Source organism: Erigeron canadensis, chromosome 9 (assembly GCF_010389155.1).
Source record: "Erigeron canadensis isolate Cc75 chromosome 9, C_canadensis_v1, whole genome shotgun sequence".
NCBI classification, from domain to species: domain Eukaryota; kingdom Viridiplantae; phylum Streptophyta; class Magnoliopsida; order Asterales; family Asteraceae; genus Erigeron; species Erigeron canadensis.
In genome coordinates, this window is record NC_057769.1 from 9,974,814 (window position 1) to 9,990,791 (window position 15,978).

General features: G+C 32.8%; 1 protein-coding gene and 1 long non-coding RNA gene across 3 annotated transcripts; both read right to left on the minus strand.

Moving 5' to 3' along the window:
- Positions 1-725: 725 nt before the first annotated feature.
- On the minus strand, positions 726-3,319 carry LOC122583939. Its single transcript, XR_006321354.1, has 4 exons — positions 2,960-3,319; positions 2,664-2,867; positions 2,049-2,142; positions 726-1,453 (listed from the first exon to the last, which is right to left on the minus strand). It is a non-coding gene; the product is annotated as an uncharacterized LOC122583939 (long non-coding RNA).
- Positions 3,320-9,306: 5,987 nt separating this feature from the next.
- LOC122581148 (serine/threonine-protein kinase AtPK2/AtPK19-like) lies at positions 9,307-15,334 on the minus strand. Of its 2 annotated transcripts, XR_006320979.1 has the most exons (8): positions 15,175-15,334; positions 12,761-13,642; positions 12,032-12,114; positions 11,821-11,941; positions 11,223-11,396; positions 10,679-10,770; positions 10,189-10,296; positions 9,696-9,786 (listed from the first exon to the last, which is right to left on the minus strand). XR_006320979.1 is itself a non-coding variant. In XM_043753311.1 (7 exons), the coding sequence occupies exons 2-7, from the start codon at positions 13,367-13,369 to the stop codon at positions 9,484-9,486; spliced, it is 1,398 nt and encodes a 465-aa protein (XP_043609246.1). In that variant the 5' UTR covers positions 13,370-13,642; positions 15,175-15,299; the 3' UTR covers positions 9,307-9,483. The 2 variants fall into 2 exon arrangements, 1 of the variants encoding a protein (XP_043609246.1); XM_043753311.1 differs by lacking the exon at positions 10,679-10,770 and having other exon boundaries at positions 9,307-9,786; positions 15,175-15,299.
- Between the last annotated feature and the right edge of the window lie 644 nt (positions 15,335-15,978).

Genomic DNA, 15,978 nt, shown 5'->3' on the forward strand with positions numbered 1-15,978 from the left:
CATATCCCATCATGGGTCAAGCCATCCTAATCGGTGCATTTAAGTCAACACCGGGTATAGCCAATTTTTATTTCACCTAACTACTTCTCTTTCTCTTCCCTATGATTTTCAATGTTGATAGGCTAGAAAAATGGTCTTGGATGCTCAATTTTTATATTATTGTATTTTTATTTTTTTAATCTTTTTATATCCATTGTTTTATTTTAATTTTCTCATTTATATTGACAAGCATTGTAATTCTCTTTAATATGTATTAGATGAAGAAATTATTTGGTGGCCAATTTTTTTTATATGGATGCAATAATATGTATAAATTTGTGCATCCATTTCAATTTTTCTCGAATGTTAACGAAACGGTAATCGAATTAAAGAGCATCAAAACCTGAGTTTGATGATGAATTTTATTAAAATTAACATGCATCCATTTTTGTGATATGTTCAATTAAAATTATCTGGTGTAAAAGTTTTTTAAGTGATAAATTCGTGACAGAAGAAAGAGAAAAAAAGAAAGGAACGAAAATTACTGTTGTACCCCTGGTTCGTACTGTTTGTATTTTAACCCTGTTATATACGTATAGTATCAATAGATAGATGGCAGCAGAAGGATCAATGATTAAGATACAATATTTAGTAGTAATTAATGGTGTAACTAGAAACGACGACAGCATTAAGCATTAAATTAAGCTCCAAAATAACATGAAAAGTATGGTAATTAAGTAGCTAGGTCCAACAACATGCATGGATGATCAAAGTTTGACACAAGATTACTAAAAAAACACACGAGCAAGCAATTAAGCAGTAGTTATAATCAGCCTACTTATGTTTCTTAATAATAATACTCGTAATTATTAAGAACCAATTAATGATTTCAAACTGCAGGCTTATATGTTATAGACCATCCTCCTTCTGCTCATAGGGGTCCTCATTGGGGTCGGGTTTCATGTACTTGAACATTTTTTGATAACCTTCATCCAAGAGCCATCCTGCGCCGACGGGTGGGCGCTGCACCTCCTCCTCAGAGGACCAACCAAGCCATGCATTAATCTCAGCCACCCGCTTCTTCTCCTCCTCTATCCGCTTCTGCCTCTCCTTGTCCTCCTTGTCCTTCCTCTTGGCTATGTTCTCCCTAACTTTGGGCATATTTTCTTTCCAATTAGGGGGTAGACCTAATGCCTTCCTTAATTCTTCAAGACTTTCAGGGGTGAAGGTTCTCTCCACCTTGCCCAGCTTCTTCTCGCCATCCACCTCATAATATCGGTTCCTGTTATAATTATTATACTTGTCGATAATACGAAGAGCCTCCTCCTTGGTGACTTTCCTACCATCAACGTCTCTCCCTTCGTTTTCAAGCAAATCATAAAAGGTTCCCTCTTTCATCTTCTCCAGTGAAACCCTATGTCACATCATCCAACACTCGGTGCTTCAAACATTAGCCAGCCACAATGATATACACCTGTTTAACCAAGTACATCACTCTTTACTTTTGAGTTTAATAGTGAAGTAAACGGAGAACATAAGTTGCCAATTCTTCATCACACCTAGTCACTCTCCTCAAAAGAAGAGCTGATACAATGTAAGAAAGATGACCCGAATATAAGTCATCTGACGCATTTCGGCAGTTATATTCATCATAAAGTGAATACAAGCATTTCCAAAAAATGACTAGGCTCGAGGTGAACATAAGTCAAAGGCATGTTTGACAATTTATTCTTCTGGAAGATTCATTCTATAGGGAATCTCATTCATTTTAACATTAGCATATCTAAAAGTACTGGTTTAAAAAATAATTTTGTAATCCATTTCTAATATTTGCAGAAACCTACACCTGCTTAGAACTAGTATTTGCTTATCTAGGACTCAAATAATCAGGTTTCACCTTTAAGTTACCCTTACTTTATCAATCTACTACCACTTAGTATAAGCAGAACTAACTTGCCAAACAACTACCTGACATCGCAGCAAAATATCCACCCTTAAGTTACCACATCTTATCACAAACAATTATATTATTCTTATTATCCAAGATCGCAGCATATCCAAATAACTACCTGGCATCGCGGGATTTCAATTTTACTCTAGAACTCCTTATTAAAGTTTAGTCCACATAAGGTGTCATATGCAGTAAGCCATTCCATGGTGGACCTGCAATAAAAGTGTGCGGGACAGTTTCTTCATGATTTAGGTATCTCTTCTCTGTAATATAGATAAATTTGTAAATTCTGGTTCATAAGAATAGAAGAACATTCTTGGCAGGACAGTTTCCTTTTCTAAAGAAGACGAAGACGTAAAGTGAAGAATATATGTATTGTAGTTAATAGCTACTATATTTAAAAAAAATTTGGAACATTTAAAAAATCATATTCATAGCTACTATATCGCTTACAAAATTCTGTTAGCTGAACTTGTCTTTTAAAAACAATTCTTGTCCGGCTTTTAAAAAGATTGACATGAAAATGCAGAAAAAAAAAACAACCACAGAAAATACTGCCAAACAGTGCCCTGGTTTTTCAAGTATTTCCCCTGGCACGACAATAAGCAATTGGTGTGGAAAAACTTATTGTATCACAACGACATGCTATCACAAAGAATGACAAAGTCATGCATTGTCACTCCCTCAGATGACCAGAACAATGATAGATATTTGACCAACAAGCAGTTATTACCTCCGTACAGGGTGTCGTGGATCCCCGTAAGTGTTTATGGGAAAAACACGGTATAGGTCACCCCATGCACAGCGCGTTCATAGACCTCAACAACTTTGATATATCCAAGCCGCGCTTCATGATCAGCATTTTCTTCCAATAGCCGCAACACAGGAAATTCGGGTGAAAAGGGCATAGTAAAACTTTTCAGATCTTCAAAATGAGCTGTTAAAAGAACAAGACCTAATTAATGCCCAAAAAAATCAACAGCACCAGCAGGCAGTCCATTTAATCAATTTGGAATAAGCCTACCTCACCTCGGGTGTTTTTTTTTCAGTCTCGTATATTAGAAATCTGATGTAAAAATTGGTATTTAATTGCTATGCTCCAGAGTCGCTCTTCTTCAGGAGGTAAAGGGCCGCCATACAAAAGACACGGTAATCATATGAAATCATTTCCCTAGAGATCAATATTACAACGAAATAAAAGTGACAAGAATAAACCAGGACCAAATCCATTCTCACTAACACCAGCATCATCTGTAAGTACCCGGTTTCAATTTGTTGAGATTGATCCCACCCTTAATCAAACTCTCAACCATCAATTCCCTGGTTCCCATCCAACCGTAAACTCCTTCCCCCATTGCTTATCTTAATTTAATAAATTTCGATCTAGGGTTTCAGATTTCCTTTTTCCATCCATCGTATCGTATCTATATATATACACACACCTAATATAATATTACACTCATCATCCCCCTGCTTTGTGCGGATTCCATTATCCCCCCTCCCTGGTCGTCCAACATATTTTCTCTTTTTTTTTACTTCTTTTTACGGGATAACTTATACCATTTGTCTTAACCTGTTTCAAGCCCGCTTCACGCAACAGTAACTCATTATCCCAAACCATTTCCAAAGTCAATTTAGCATCCACGTAACATGCCTTCGATTCTTTTTTCCTTTTCCTTTTATGGTAGTGCGACATAGATGGCAACTGCAAGAGTATAAACCAACCGACACAATCTTATGTTTAAATAGCACACCATAATATCCATGTTATCTATCTACCAACCTTTTAAAGTCATCAATCTCTAACTCATGACTCCAAACATAATACGCTCTTGCCACATGATTTCTTCCAGTTTATCAAGAAAAATTCGACTCATAATCAACCCAGTTATCCATTATTTACCATCACAACCATCTTGTCCTTTGTAAAATCCCAATCATTATTATATATAATATAATATGGACAAAAATACAAAATTTAATCAACCATTCGAGGTTTTGAAAAAGCGTTGGAAAATTATTAGTTTTTCCTCACGGTTTTGAGACAAAGAAAATATGCATGACATGATATATATGTGTATTATTTTACACTGAACAACTTGATATTGTTAGATGAAGGTAAAACCGTTTATCAAGACTTCAACGATGAATACCCAGCCCTATACCCGAAATATTGGTAACAAGAGACGCCAATGGAGCAACGGATCGCAAAAACTTTTGGAGACGACAAATGTCGTCTCCAAATCTTGGTCACCTAATGTTTTTCGAGACCACTTTGCGACGACATAAAGTGGGTCCCACGAACAAAAAAAGAAAACTGGAAAAGGAAATTAAAAACATTTGGGGACGACATTTGTCGTCTCTAAAAGTTTTTCAAAAAAAAAAATTAATATACAATATACATACAATATGTAAAGATATATATATATATATTGTATTTATATTGTATATATACCGTATATGTATCTTTGTATATATCTATTTTATAAAAAAATATACATATACTTTTTTAAATACATAAATTCATATTAAAAATATATACTAATATTACATAAATTTCATCCAAAATATACCTAAAACTAAAAATATAGCCAAAAATTCAATAAAATTTCATAAATTCAAATATAAAATATACAAGCAAAAATAAAATCATACAATTATAATAAATTCCATAAAAAAAAAAAAAAAAGTTAACAAACTACACAAATATAATTCTAATTAAAATTATATAAATATTACCATACCCAAAATTAAAATAACAAATTTCATACTAACGTATACATAGTTAAATAAACTATATATCTACATATACAAAAACAGAAAGAAAAAAGGAAGGTGGGAAAGAAAAAAAATGAAAAGAAAGAAAAAGCGGCAATGGATGGTGGCCGGCGGCAGTGGATGGTGGCCGGTGAGAGCATAGTCGCTGGTGGATCTTGAAACCTGTGACCAAGGACGGTTTGTACCCCAAAAAGAAGGGCTTTTCTCGCAGCCAACCGCTTGTTAATTTTCCGGCGAGATATTGCGGCTTTGTCCCCAGTTTCCGACGAGCAAGAAAGGAAGAAAAAACGATAAGAGGGGAAGAATAAACTAGATCTAGAGATATTTATGTGTGTGTTTGTTTGAGATGTGTGATAGAGGGTGGTTATTCCGTTGAAGAGATGTTCACGGCGAGAATTCAGGCAACCCACGTGGTGGGTTTTCCGGCGATAGGATCCACGTGGTGGAGTTTTCCAGGCGGGGGTACCGGCGGCCGTATGGTTTTCAGGCGGGATTGGGTTTTCCGATGGGTGTGGGTTTGAGAAAGGAGAGAGAAGAGAGGAAGAGTTTGCTGCTTTTTTTGTTTGGTTTCATCTATATGTATATGTATTTAATAGTATGTATGTATTCTATGTGTGTTCAAAATTTTGGGGATGGAAATGGAGGGTATTTTAAAAATTTTGGGATTAGAATAGAGGGTGGGTTGGAAATGGAAGGGATTCCAAAAAATTTGGGATAAAAATGGAAGGGGGTAAAAATGGATGTATTTATAATTTTGTTATTTCAACAAATAAAAAAGGGTCTTATTATTTTTATTATTTATTAAAAATTTTAATTGTTCAATCAATTAAATTTTGTTTAATAAATATATCAATATATTTATATTTGATTATTTAAAAATAAATTTAAGCATAATTTATTTAATGCATTTTCACGATGAAAACTTAATAAAATAAATGGATCATATAAGTATCGATAGAAATCATGATTGATGATGATATCATTTTAATGTTTTACAATGTTTTTTTTGGATGATTACATTTTTATTTGTTATTTATTTTAGTATTTTAGTAGAGAGTTAATTTCTTGTAAGCATGTTTGTATTTATTTATAAAACATGACATGGAAAATTATATACTAAAAAAATAACAAATAACAATAAGAGAAAGTATACATAATTTATTATAATAAAAAGTAATTCTTACATTTTCTTTTATTAACAATAAGAGAAAATATACATAATTTACTAACCTTTTCATTAATCTATGTATATGTGCATCATTCGTGTATATGGCCATATATGTTCGTATTTTTTTCAAATGCGCTTATTAGGTATTAAACTTCGTTTTATTGTCCCATGTGGGTTGGAGTCAAAATCTTGTCTTATTTGTTTTTACTTTAATACTTGTTTTACAATACCTAACCATATAATTATATGTATAAAGTATTAACTTATTATAATTATATATGACATGTGTATATCTGACGTCTCTCTTAGTTTCACAAGTTTCATTGTAGTGTTCGTTTAATTATTGGTACTAGTGGGCCCAGTATTGGTACTAGTTGGCCTAACGGACCAAGTATGTATATAACTTGTCTATTTGGGCATAACGGGCCAAGTATGTATATAATTTGTGTATTTGGGCTGATTGGGGCAAATACGTTCATCAATTTTTTTAAAATGGGCCAAATATGTGGAACACTCACATATTTGTTTTTTAAACCATAAAATTCATGGGGGCCAAACGTTTATTTATTAAAAAAAAATTATTAAAAAATTAGTATGTGAGGGTTCCACATCTAAGTTTAGATATCGGACAGCCTTATATTCACTTTTCCATATATAAATACCACATACACATTTAATACATACGAGTATATTGTATGTGTATTCATGATTGGTATATGTTAAATCATATATCACTCATACATATGAACGTATTGTACGTGTGTAGCGCATATGTATTGATGTATACACCGAAACATGCATATATACTATATTCACACATTTAATATAGGTTCTATATGCATATATATCTAAACTATTTTATTAAAAAAAATACAATTCATTTTTGGAAGTATTGAAAAATATAAAACATCTTAATTTAGCATTGTTAAAGTAATTTCACATACATTATCCTTTAAGATTAATTATTAAGTTAAATCTAAAAAAGTTATAAAAGGTATATGATATCAGCATTTTATCTAATGGTTATAATTAAAAGTTGAGTTCATCTAAGGGTCCAAACTTTTACCTTTGAAATTAAGGTTTCTCTTTTATATATATTTAGACCTGAATCGCCCCATCTATCTTCCTGAGGAGAACTTTGGTTTCAAACCCCGGTTCGAACAGGAGGAGTACATCATGCTAATGTGCCTTTTTATATATATTTAGAGACTAGAGATATTAATAATATTGTTTAAATGAAACTAATGTGTATATATATATATATATATATATATATATATATATATATTAATACATAATGCATTAGTAAATATTATTTTAAATAAAAATCTACATAAATTGTTGTAATATATTATATATTAATAAAATCATATTATAATTATAAGAAATACATACTTTTTAACTTTTGGAGACAACATTCCCCAAATGTTTTTTCCATGATTTTTTTATAATTTCTGTGGGATTTTTTTTCATTAAGAAGGAATTAAAAAACGCATTCTTTTCTTGAAAATCATTTGGTGACGACATTGTCGTCTCCAAATGTTTTTTATTTTTTTATATTTATGGAGGGGATATTTTTCTATTTGGAGGTAATTAAAAAAATACGTATATTTAAAAAAAAGATTTGGAGACGACAATATCGTCTTCAAAATTTTGGTGGGAAAATATTTTTGCTTGTAGGGGATAACAAAAAGTCAAATATTTCATGAAAAATGTCGTCTCCAAAAGTTTGGAGGGAAAATTTTTTCACTTGGTGGGAACAAAAAAAATGTTAAATATTTTCCGAAAAACATTTGGAGACGACATTGTCGTCTCCGAAACTTTAATACTTTTTTATTTTTTATTTGTCTTTAAAATAAATCCAATTGAAATTATATATTTTCTTTGGAGACGACATAGGGACGACAATGTCGTCTCGAAAACTTTTTTGACTAAAAAAGTCAAAAAGCAAATTTTTTTTGTCGTTTAGCGACTTTTGGGGACGACAAAATGTCGTCTCCAAAAGTCGGTGGTCTCCTAAAGTCAAATTTCTTGTAGTGTCTATGTCAAAATTTATATATTTTTAAAAATGTATAAAAATAAAAGCAGTAAAAAACACATTAATCTTTTGTTTTTCATATTTGATGAAAAAAATCAAGAGAAATAAAGCGACCTCCATAATCAATCTTCGGCCACCACCTCAGCCTCATCATCCTTTGGGGAGATGGGGCAATTTCTTCTTCACCAGTAATACCATGTTGCCGCTCATAGTCTTCTCAAATTTAAAGTATCAGAGTTGTGTTCTATTTACTATCTAACTCGCAACTTGATTTTTTATAGTCGTGCTCGGGTCGAGAATTTTGATCTTTAGGCCGAACCGCCAACACTATATCTTTTTAAATAAACTCTACTATAAAATATGACATCCCTTTTTATCCCTATCAAGTAACTCTTTAAATTCTTACAACTCTTTCTTTCTAACATTTTGCAAACATAACGATGGAAACTGTATCACTTGTATTTACTTTCATTTAATGATAATAAAAAAATGAGTGGTGTAGATTGATTATAATTACTTTGTTATGATTATTATTAATAATGATCTAATTTGCAATTTTACAAGTAGGTGTATTATTAACTTATTAGTAACATTGTTTTTTAAATCTTTATACTAAACTTACTTCAACCAAAACCAACCCGTTGACCCGAAAACCCATTAATCGGATTGATTTGGGTCGAGTTTAAGTTGAGAATCCTGACTTGGATTTTTTATGGCCCGGCTTAGGATTAGAAATTTTCAACTTGTCAATCTGACGACACAAGTCGACCCAATTGATAACCCTGTTAAATATATGGGACTCTGGTCCGAGGAAGATCGTAAACTAGTAGATTTGTACAAAAAAAACTCCAGAATACGATTTTAATTGCTATATATCTATGAGGATGTAGTTGCGACCCTTCAGGATGCCAAATCCATTAAGGGTAACTACTGACCCAATATGAAGGAACTAATAAAACAATTGTCACTAAGAAGGTTGCACTAAAGAAAAGATATGAGTCATTTACACTACCCAATCAGTCCCTCCCAGTATCGGACTCACCGATGTTGTGAATCACCTTAAGGCTCTGGTGTGGAAAACGATCCTGAAATTTTACTACTGTTTTTTTTTATTATTATTATTTTGACACCTTAGTAAATGGAAAACTATGATTTTAGTTTCAAGTCAAAGCAAAACCTTGAATAGCCATATTTCCTGACTAAGCATGCCAAGATTAAATAGTCAAATTGAGTTGTACTTATAACAAAAAATGTTAGTTTTATCCAATGATGCATTTAAACTTATCAGTTTATTCTATTATGAGCTCAAAGAGGAATATACAAATTCTTGGGAGTGCATTTTGAAAAAAAGGAAGACAGGAAGCAAATGAAGTAATGGATCTTAAACACAACTTGAAAAATGTAAACGATTGTAGATAAATACAGTAGTTGACATCCAAACGAAAGTGTTGGTTCATACTGCAATACAGAAACTTTAAATTGTGCACGAAAGAGTATTAGTGTAGAATTTGACAATGTAAATAGATCATAAAGCAAGCTTGGAGTAAGCCGTGATACCCAAAGGCAATATTAGCACACTGGGCTGTGTCTCTGGAGAAAAGAGGCCGCTGGCTTGACATATGTAAAACCCTGAAAGAGGTTGGATGACCCATTTGGGCTAGAAGCAGGCGAGTCCAATAGTGGCATGTCGGTCCATCTTTTATCAAAGTTAGCAATGCATTGGTTTCCAGCAACTTCAGGACGAAAGCTAGGCTGGATTCCCCTAGCATCTAGTTTCTTCCAGTTGATTGGCTTGAACCACTTGTGATGCTTTATTTCATCACTTCCCGTTAACCCATTACCAAGCCGCTTGCTTGGATCCTTTTGCAACAACTACATAGTGGCCAAACAATTGAAAACTAAATCACTGGACCATAAAAGTCAAAGATCTTTTATTAAAATGCCAATAGTAAAAAGAACATTAGAAGTGGCAATGTCGATCCGTTTATTTAGCAATGGATCAACTTTAATGTCAAACAGGTAAATGAGCCAAATAAAAAATGATTCGCTAAAAATAGAACCAGTCAAAAGGACCTAACAGGTCAAACAAGTTAAAAATTGCGACAAATGTAGATAAATTACTTTAAAATGAACAAAAAGTGATTCCATGTCGGCAACAAAGGGCCAAATTTAGATCCAAACCTGTGTTTGAACAGTCACCAACCCAACCAACACAGGAATTTCATGGCGATCAAAGATTAGAAATGAGTTAAATGGTAAAACAGATGCACTAACCCCTTTCAGTAGACAGTGTGCTTCGCTCGTCAAAAACGCAGGCATCTTCAATTTATCCTTCACTATTTTTTTCTGTATTTTTTCACGATTCCCTCCATGAAATGGTGGCTGTTCCAAAAGAAAGACCATTGAGTAAGTTAAAGACAGACTTAACAATGTGATTGAAACACTGAATGATGAAACTTGCTAAGTGAAAAACTGTGATCTACTAAGAACTTATTGTAAAGAGAAACAAATCATTGTAGGTGGACATAGTTATGGCACACATAAATAAAAAGAAGTTAATTACATGTATTCCTATCTAGTGTATCAGATATTATTATTACTAAAAATATAGTAGTTGACTTTCTTTTATAAATATATAAATTTAGGAAATTTTTACAATTTCACATATTTAGAGACCTTGGGGCCATTTGACCTGTTCTTTTAAAGCTATATGTTACATCTATCAGTTTAAGCAGTGAGAGACAAAACATTTCATTATACTGACCTACTCATAAGCTTGGTTTTAAAGGCGCACAAAAGCGATAGGGTCCATTTCCGAAGCGCAAAGCGGTGAGCTTTTCGTACGCGATGCGCATACTTATGAAAGAAATTTATAAATTATTAGTATAGTATTTACAAGTTATAACACATAAATACCAAAACACCATCAGTAAGAGCCTTGTTTAAGTACGACTTTGATCAAATTGGGTGTTTGGAAAGAAACCCCCAAAAGTTTGTTGGTCGCGTTGAGGCAGAAGAAAGAAGAGATCAATCTTGTTGAGAAGGAAAAGCTAAGGAAAACTTTTTTTTTTACTTATCTATGAAAAAAATCCTGTTGTGTACAAAAAGCTCACGCTTTTTAACCTGGGCTCACTAAAAAGCCCAAAAAGCGAGCTCTTTTTGTACACCCTACACCTTGGGTACCAAAAAGCTCTAAGGCTTGCGCCTAGCGCTTAAGCGCTTCTTAAAATCAAGCTCACAAGTAAATGAAAAAAAATTGCTATCTCTAAACAGTACTCAAAACATTACACAAATATAATGTGTATCACCTGTCCTGTGAGCATCTCAAACAGCAAAACTCCAACACTCCACCAGTCTGCAGCCTTGTCATGTCCCTTGCCAAGAATAATTTCAGGAGACATGTATTCTACTGTTCCACATAAAGAATTTGATCTTGCATTCTCATCAAATTCTTTTGCTAGCCCAAAGTCGGTAAGCAAAGCCTAGAAATAGGAATACATGTTATTGTGTCATACTACGAGGCATCAGTGGCAAAATCAGAGGGTCAGAAAGTCGGATGCTTGGCTGACATGTCAAAAAGATTAAAGTCGAGATAGGTGCTTTTTTGGTATTAATAAAAACAAGTACGCCGAGCCATTGACCTGAAACACTTAATTGTCCAAAAATAATGAGTGTGATATTCAGGACTATATAAAGTATATTATTTCAACATAAACTTTAAATAAAAAGGCTTGAAGGTTATATGCATTAAAAACACATGTTCGCAACTTTCAACCCCTTTGACCCATTCTTAATTAGATTATTTGATTTGACCGGTTAAAGATTAAAACCCATTCATAGGTCAACGGGTCAAAATTGCCACCTCTATAAAAGGGTGAGGCTGTGAAAAAAAGAACAAAAGAGTACATGGCCATCCACATCAAGTAGTATATTTTCAGGCTTAAGATCCCTGTGCATTATGCCATTTGCATGAAGGTGCGAAACAGCCGAAACAATCTCTGCAGCATATATACGGGCCAGATCCTCTCTGAAAGCATGAACGACGTTAACCTTAATCAGTTTACAACTTTAAACTTAAACGATTTTCAGAACACTACACAAAAATCAGGAAACTTACCGAAATAGCCCATGGTGATATAGCTGGAAGAAAAGATGTCCTCCGTTCACAAAGTCCAAAACAAGATAAAGTCTATATTTAGTCTGCAAACATAAAGATAGATATATGGTTAGAGCTCCCATTGATGTGTTGTGGATAAAAACATGTGTATGTTGTTATACTGCATACAGCTAGGCACCACAGGGCTAACTGTTTCAATGTGCATTTTGAAACTATGTGATACTGAACAATCAAATCAGTTATGATTAAAAAATGTTGCAAGAGATGGTGTTTGGAAGAAGTAATGCTATATCCTCCTAAATTATGTACCTAACTCGTCCTCCTACACATATAAACAATGACAACTGTCTATACTTATTTCACTCGCCTCATCCTATCCATTTATTTTGTCATGTGTCAAGAATCAAGATCACAAGAGTAGGATTAATTGTACACACAAATTGTAGGACTGAGTTTCATTTTTCCTTTTATAAACATGTTACTTGCAATTTCAATAGCCTTTTGACCTTATAGTAGTTTCAATAATATAGGGTGCAAAGTGCTTATAAAAGGGTTAAAGGTGGTGTGAATAGGTAACTTATGTTTTTCTTAAATAACCAATTTTGTTGCAGCTGGTAGTGAACTAGGTAAAAAAACCTGACATCAAAAAACCATGATCAATTTATCTTTCTCCAAGTGCTAAAACTTGATATAGTCAGTTGTTGGTATACCAAAAAAAAGGAAATCTACCTGAAAAGAGTATCGAAGTTGGACAATAAAAGGATGATCAATCTTTGTTAAGATATCCCTCTCAGCTTTCATATACTCTGCATGATTTTTCTCCACAATCTTATCCTTCCTCACAACCTTCATTGCATAAATATCCGAAGTGTCTCTTTTCCTCACTTGATATACTTTCCCAAACGCTCCTTGCCCCACAACTTTCATCACCTCAAAATTTTCAAGCCCGATACTCTCAACCTTCACACACTTCTCATCAGTTTCTGAACCTTCCTCAGCTCCTTCAGCTATAACATCACTAAAATCCTCCATGAGCTCCAATGATTCTTCCGTTTCACATATGGTTAGTTTCCTTAGATTTAACAATTGGCTAACTCTTGGTGTGGGACCAACTAAAGAATGTGATCGGTTGTAAATGACCACTGGGTCATCATAAGAGGTATCGATTGAAATTTCTGAATTTCTGTGAGTCGGAAGAGGACCAAATGTATCAGAAAAGTCGAGTTCAACATTATCCGATATTGTTCCATCGGGGGGGTTCAAAGGGAAGTGTAAATAATTTTTAGAGGATTTGCACGTCTGGTTTTCCATTAGAGTGGTTAACTGAGAAGCAACCATAATGGAAAGTCGAAAGCAAGGCCTGAAGTGCTCGTTTAATATTAGCCTGAAAAAGTATACTATGGATGGAAAGACACTAAGATTCGAGCTGATGAAAGACTTCTACCAATGGCCTTAATTAGAAGGAAGTTCAAGTAAACAGTTGGATTCTTAAAGAAAGTTGAGAAAATGCAAACGGAAGTTGAGTAAGTAGAGTTGTTCTTGTTTCCCGAGTTACAGGAAACGCTAGATGCCACGTTGATTCTTGAATTCATGAAGGTCTGGTTGTCAATTCTGTTCAAAGAACATGCAAGTTAGATAACAATTCAAAGTCTAACTAAGATTAATTTCTTTCATGCTGCCAATAGCTCAACATTCATTCATTTAATATACTTGTTAGATTCATAAGTTTCATTGATTGGTTCTTGTTTCATAGATAACTTCATTTAAGACTAAAAATCTGTGGCCCATAATTAATCAGAGTAAGCTACTTTCAAAATGATTATCTCAAGAATGCGATATTCACTCTAAAGTAAGTATATACTCATATTGTATGAATACGAACACTCATAAATGATTACCAAAAATACAATAATCACATAATCTATCTCAAAACCCAATCCAAAACACCAGCTAACAGATTAAATCTTGTATAAGGCTGCATTTCTGATGAATGAAAAATTGACAAATCCATAATGGAAAATTAATGTTCACAATGTGTAACCACAGTCACATCTGAAAATTGTGACGGAGTCGACTCGACTCCTGTTATCAGTTTGACAATTTATTTCATAATATATAAAATGTTCTATAAATGAAAAAATAATAAAAAAACAAATATGTAACTCATTTGATTGTCAAAGGTAAATGACAAATTATAGGACTTAAACAAAACAATTCCACTCTACGAAAACCACAAACTTCCAACATAGTCAATTATGCATATTTTGCTAAAAGTCCAAAATTTTTTTATCTATATAACTACTCGTATTTAAATTAATAATGGATAATCAACCTACTATCCCAACGAACCAGTCCACTACCAACACGAAGGTATATCACGTAACACTGTAGTTTATGGAGCGGAGGACGGGATTTGAAGACCTGAACCTGACCTCCGCCGTTATCTTACATGTCCCCTACAGCTAAGCCACCATTGCGGGGACTTTTTATTTAATATTATTATCATATTAACCATTAATCCCACAAACTATTAACAAAAATATTACAAAAACCCTACAACAACAACCAGATCCAAACCCTAAACCCTAAACAACCCAATCATAGTTACATGTTTATAAGACCATAAAAATGTCAAAACCATTATTTTAAAAATAAAAAAAAAAAATTTCAATCAACATTTTTATGATTTTTTGTTAGTCAAACTTGACAATTATGTAAAAAATCAATCAATACTGCCATGAATCTATCACTAATATCAAAAAAAAAAAAAAAAAAACAATTAAATGTTAATCTTGTTAATAAACAGTGATCCACATTAGGGTCAACGAGATCTTAGATCTTTAATTAAAAAGTTTTAAGCTTTATCAAAAAAACAAAAACAAAACCCAATTTCGCAATTTTATAAAACAATTATTGTTTTTTCAACAACAAAAACAAATTAATTAAAAAGTTTTAAGCTTTTACATTTTGAAAACAATTATTTTCAAATTTCAATTTTTATAACAAGGGAATAAAATCAAGAGATCACAATAACAATTAAGAACAATATTGTGCATAATTAAACATGAGATTGTATACGTAACAGAATTTATGTATAATAATTAAAATAATAAAAATATATAAGAAGAATAAATTGGGTATACCTTTTTTTTGGAGGGATTCAATTTTTCAGAGATGAGATGGAAATTTTTTTTGGGAGATTATTTGAGAATCGAAATACTTGGTCCGCCGCGTAAAGTAATGAAGGATAGTTGCTGAGAATATGCTTTTTGTTACGTGTTGGGTTTTGATTGGATACACTTGTACTTAACGCAAATCTCTTTTATTTTTTGAAACTTATTTAAAAAAGTGGTGGCTAAAGTTGTATATGTAGATGCGTGTTGCTTTTCTCTTTTACTTTTTTAATAAAACCACACCTCCGTGATATAACCATAGTGCCGGTCGTGATGACGACAGGCGGCAGTAGTTACGTGTGGTGGCAATGACAAAGTAAATATAAAAATAATTGATGTAAAATAAGATAATGAAGGTTCTTACATTACATATATCATCCGAATATGTCACTACATTAAATAATCATTTTGCTATAAATGGTTACATTCATATATCATTATCCATAGTTTATTTGTTGAAATGTGTTTTTTAGTTTATTTGTTACATAGTATGATTTTCTTTCAAATATAATTTTTTTTTAAAAAATAAAAAACAAAAAACAATCATTAAAAGTGTCACATAGCGCGGGTCGTCTCACTCTTAAAAATCCACTTATTTTCACTTTTTTGAAGGGCAACTATTCCTACCGCATATGTCACAAGACGCAAATCGTCTCTCCTTCCACCAACCTCCGCTCCTCTTAATCTTATGTTTTTTTCGTTAGTTTTTTATGTCTACAATTGATTTTAAGTTATCCAACAAAATGTGATTTAACATCTTCATAAACAAAATTT

Coding starts and splice junctions, on each gene's coding strand:
- LOC122581148 (XM_043753311.1), bottom strand. CDS start 13,369: ATGGTTGCTTCTCAGTTAACCACTCTAATGGAAAACCAGACGTGCAAA. Junction 10,297..11,222: donor TTGAGATGCTCACAGGACAG/GTGATACACATT, acceptor CTTTTGGAACAG/CCACCATTTCATGGAGGGAA. Junction 9,787..10,188: donor CACACTGTCTACTGAAAGGG/GTTAGTGCATCT, acceptor GCCACTATGTAG/TTGTTGCAAAAGGATCCAAG.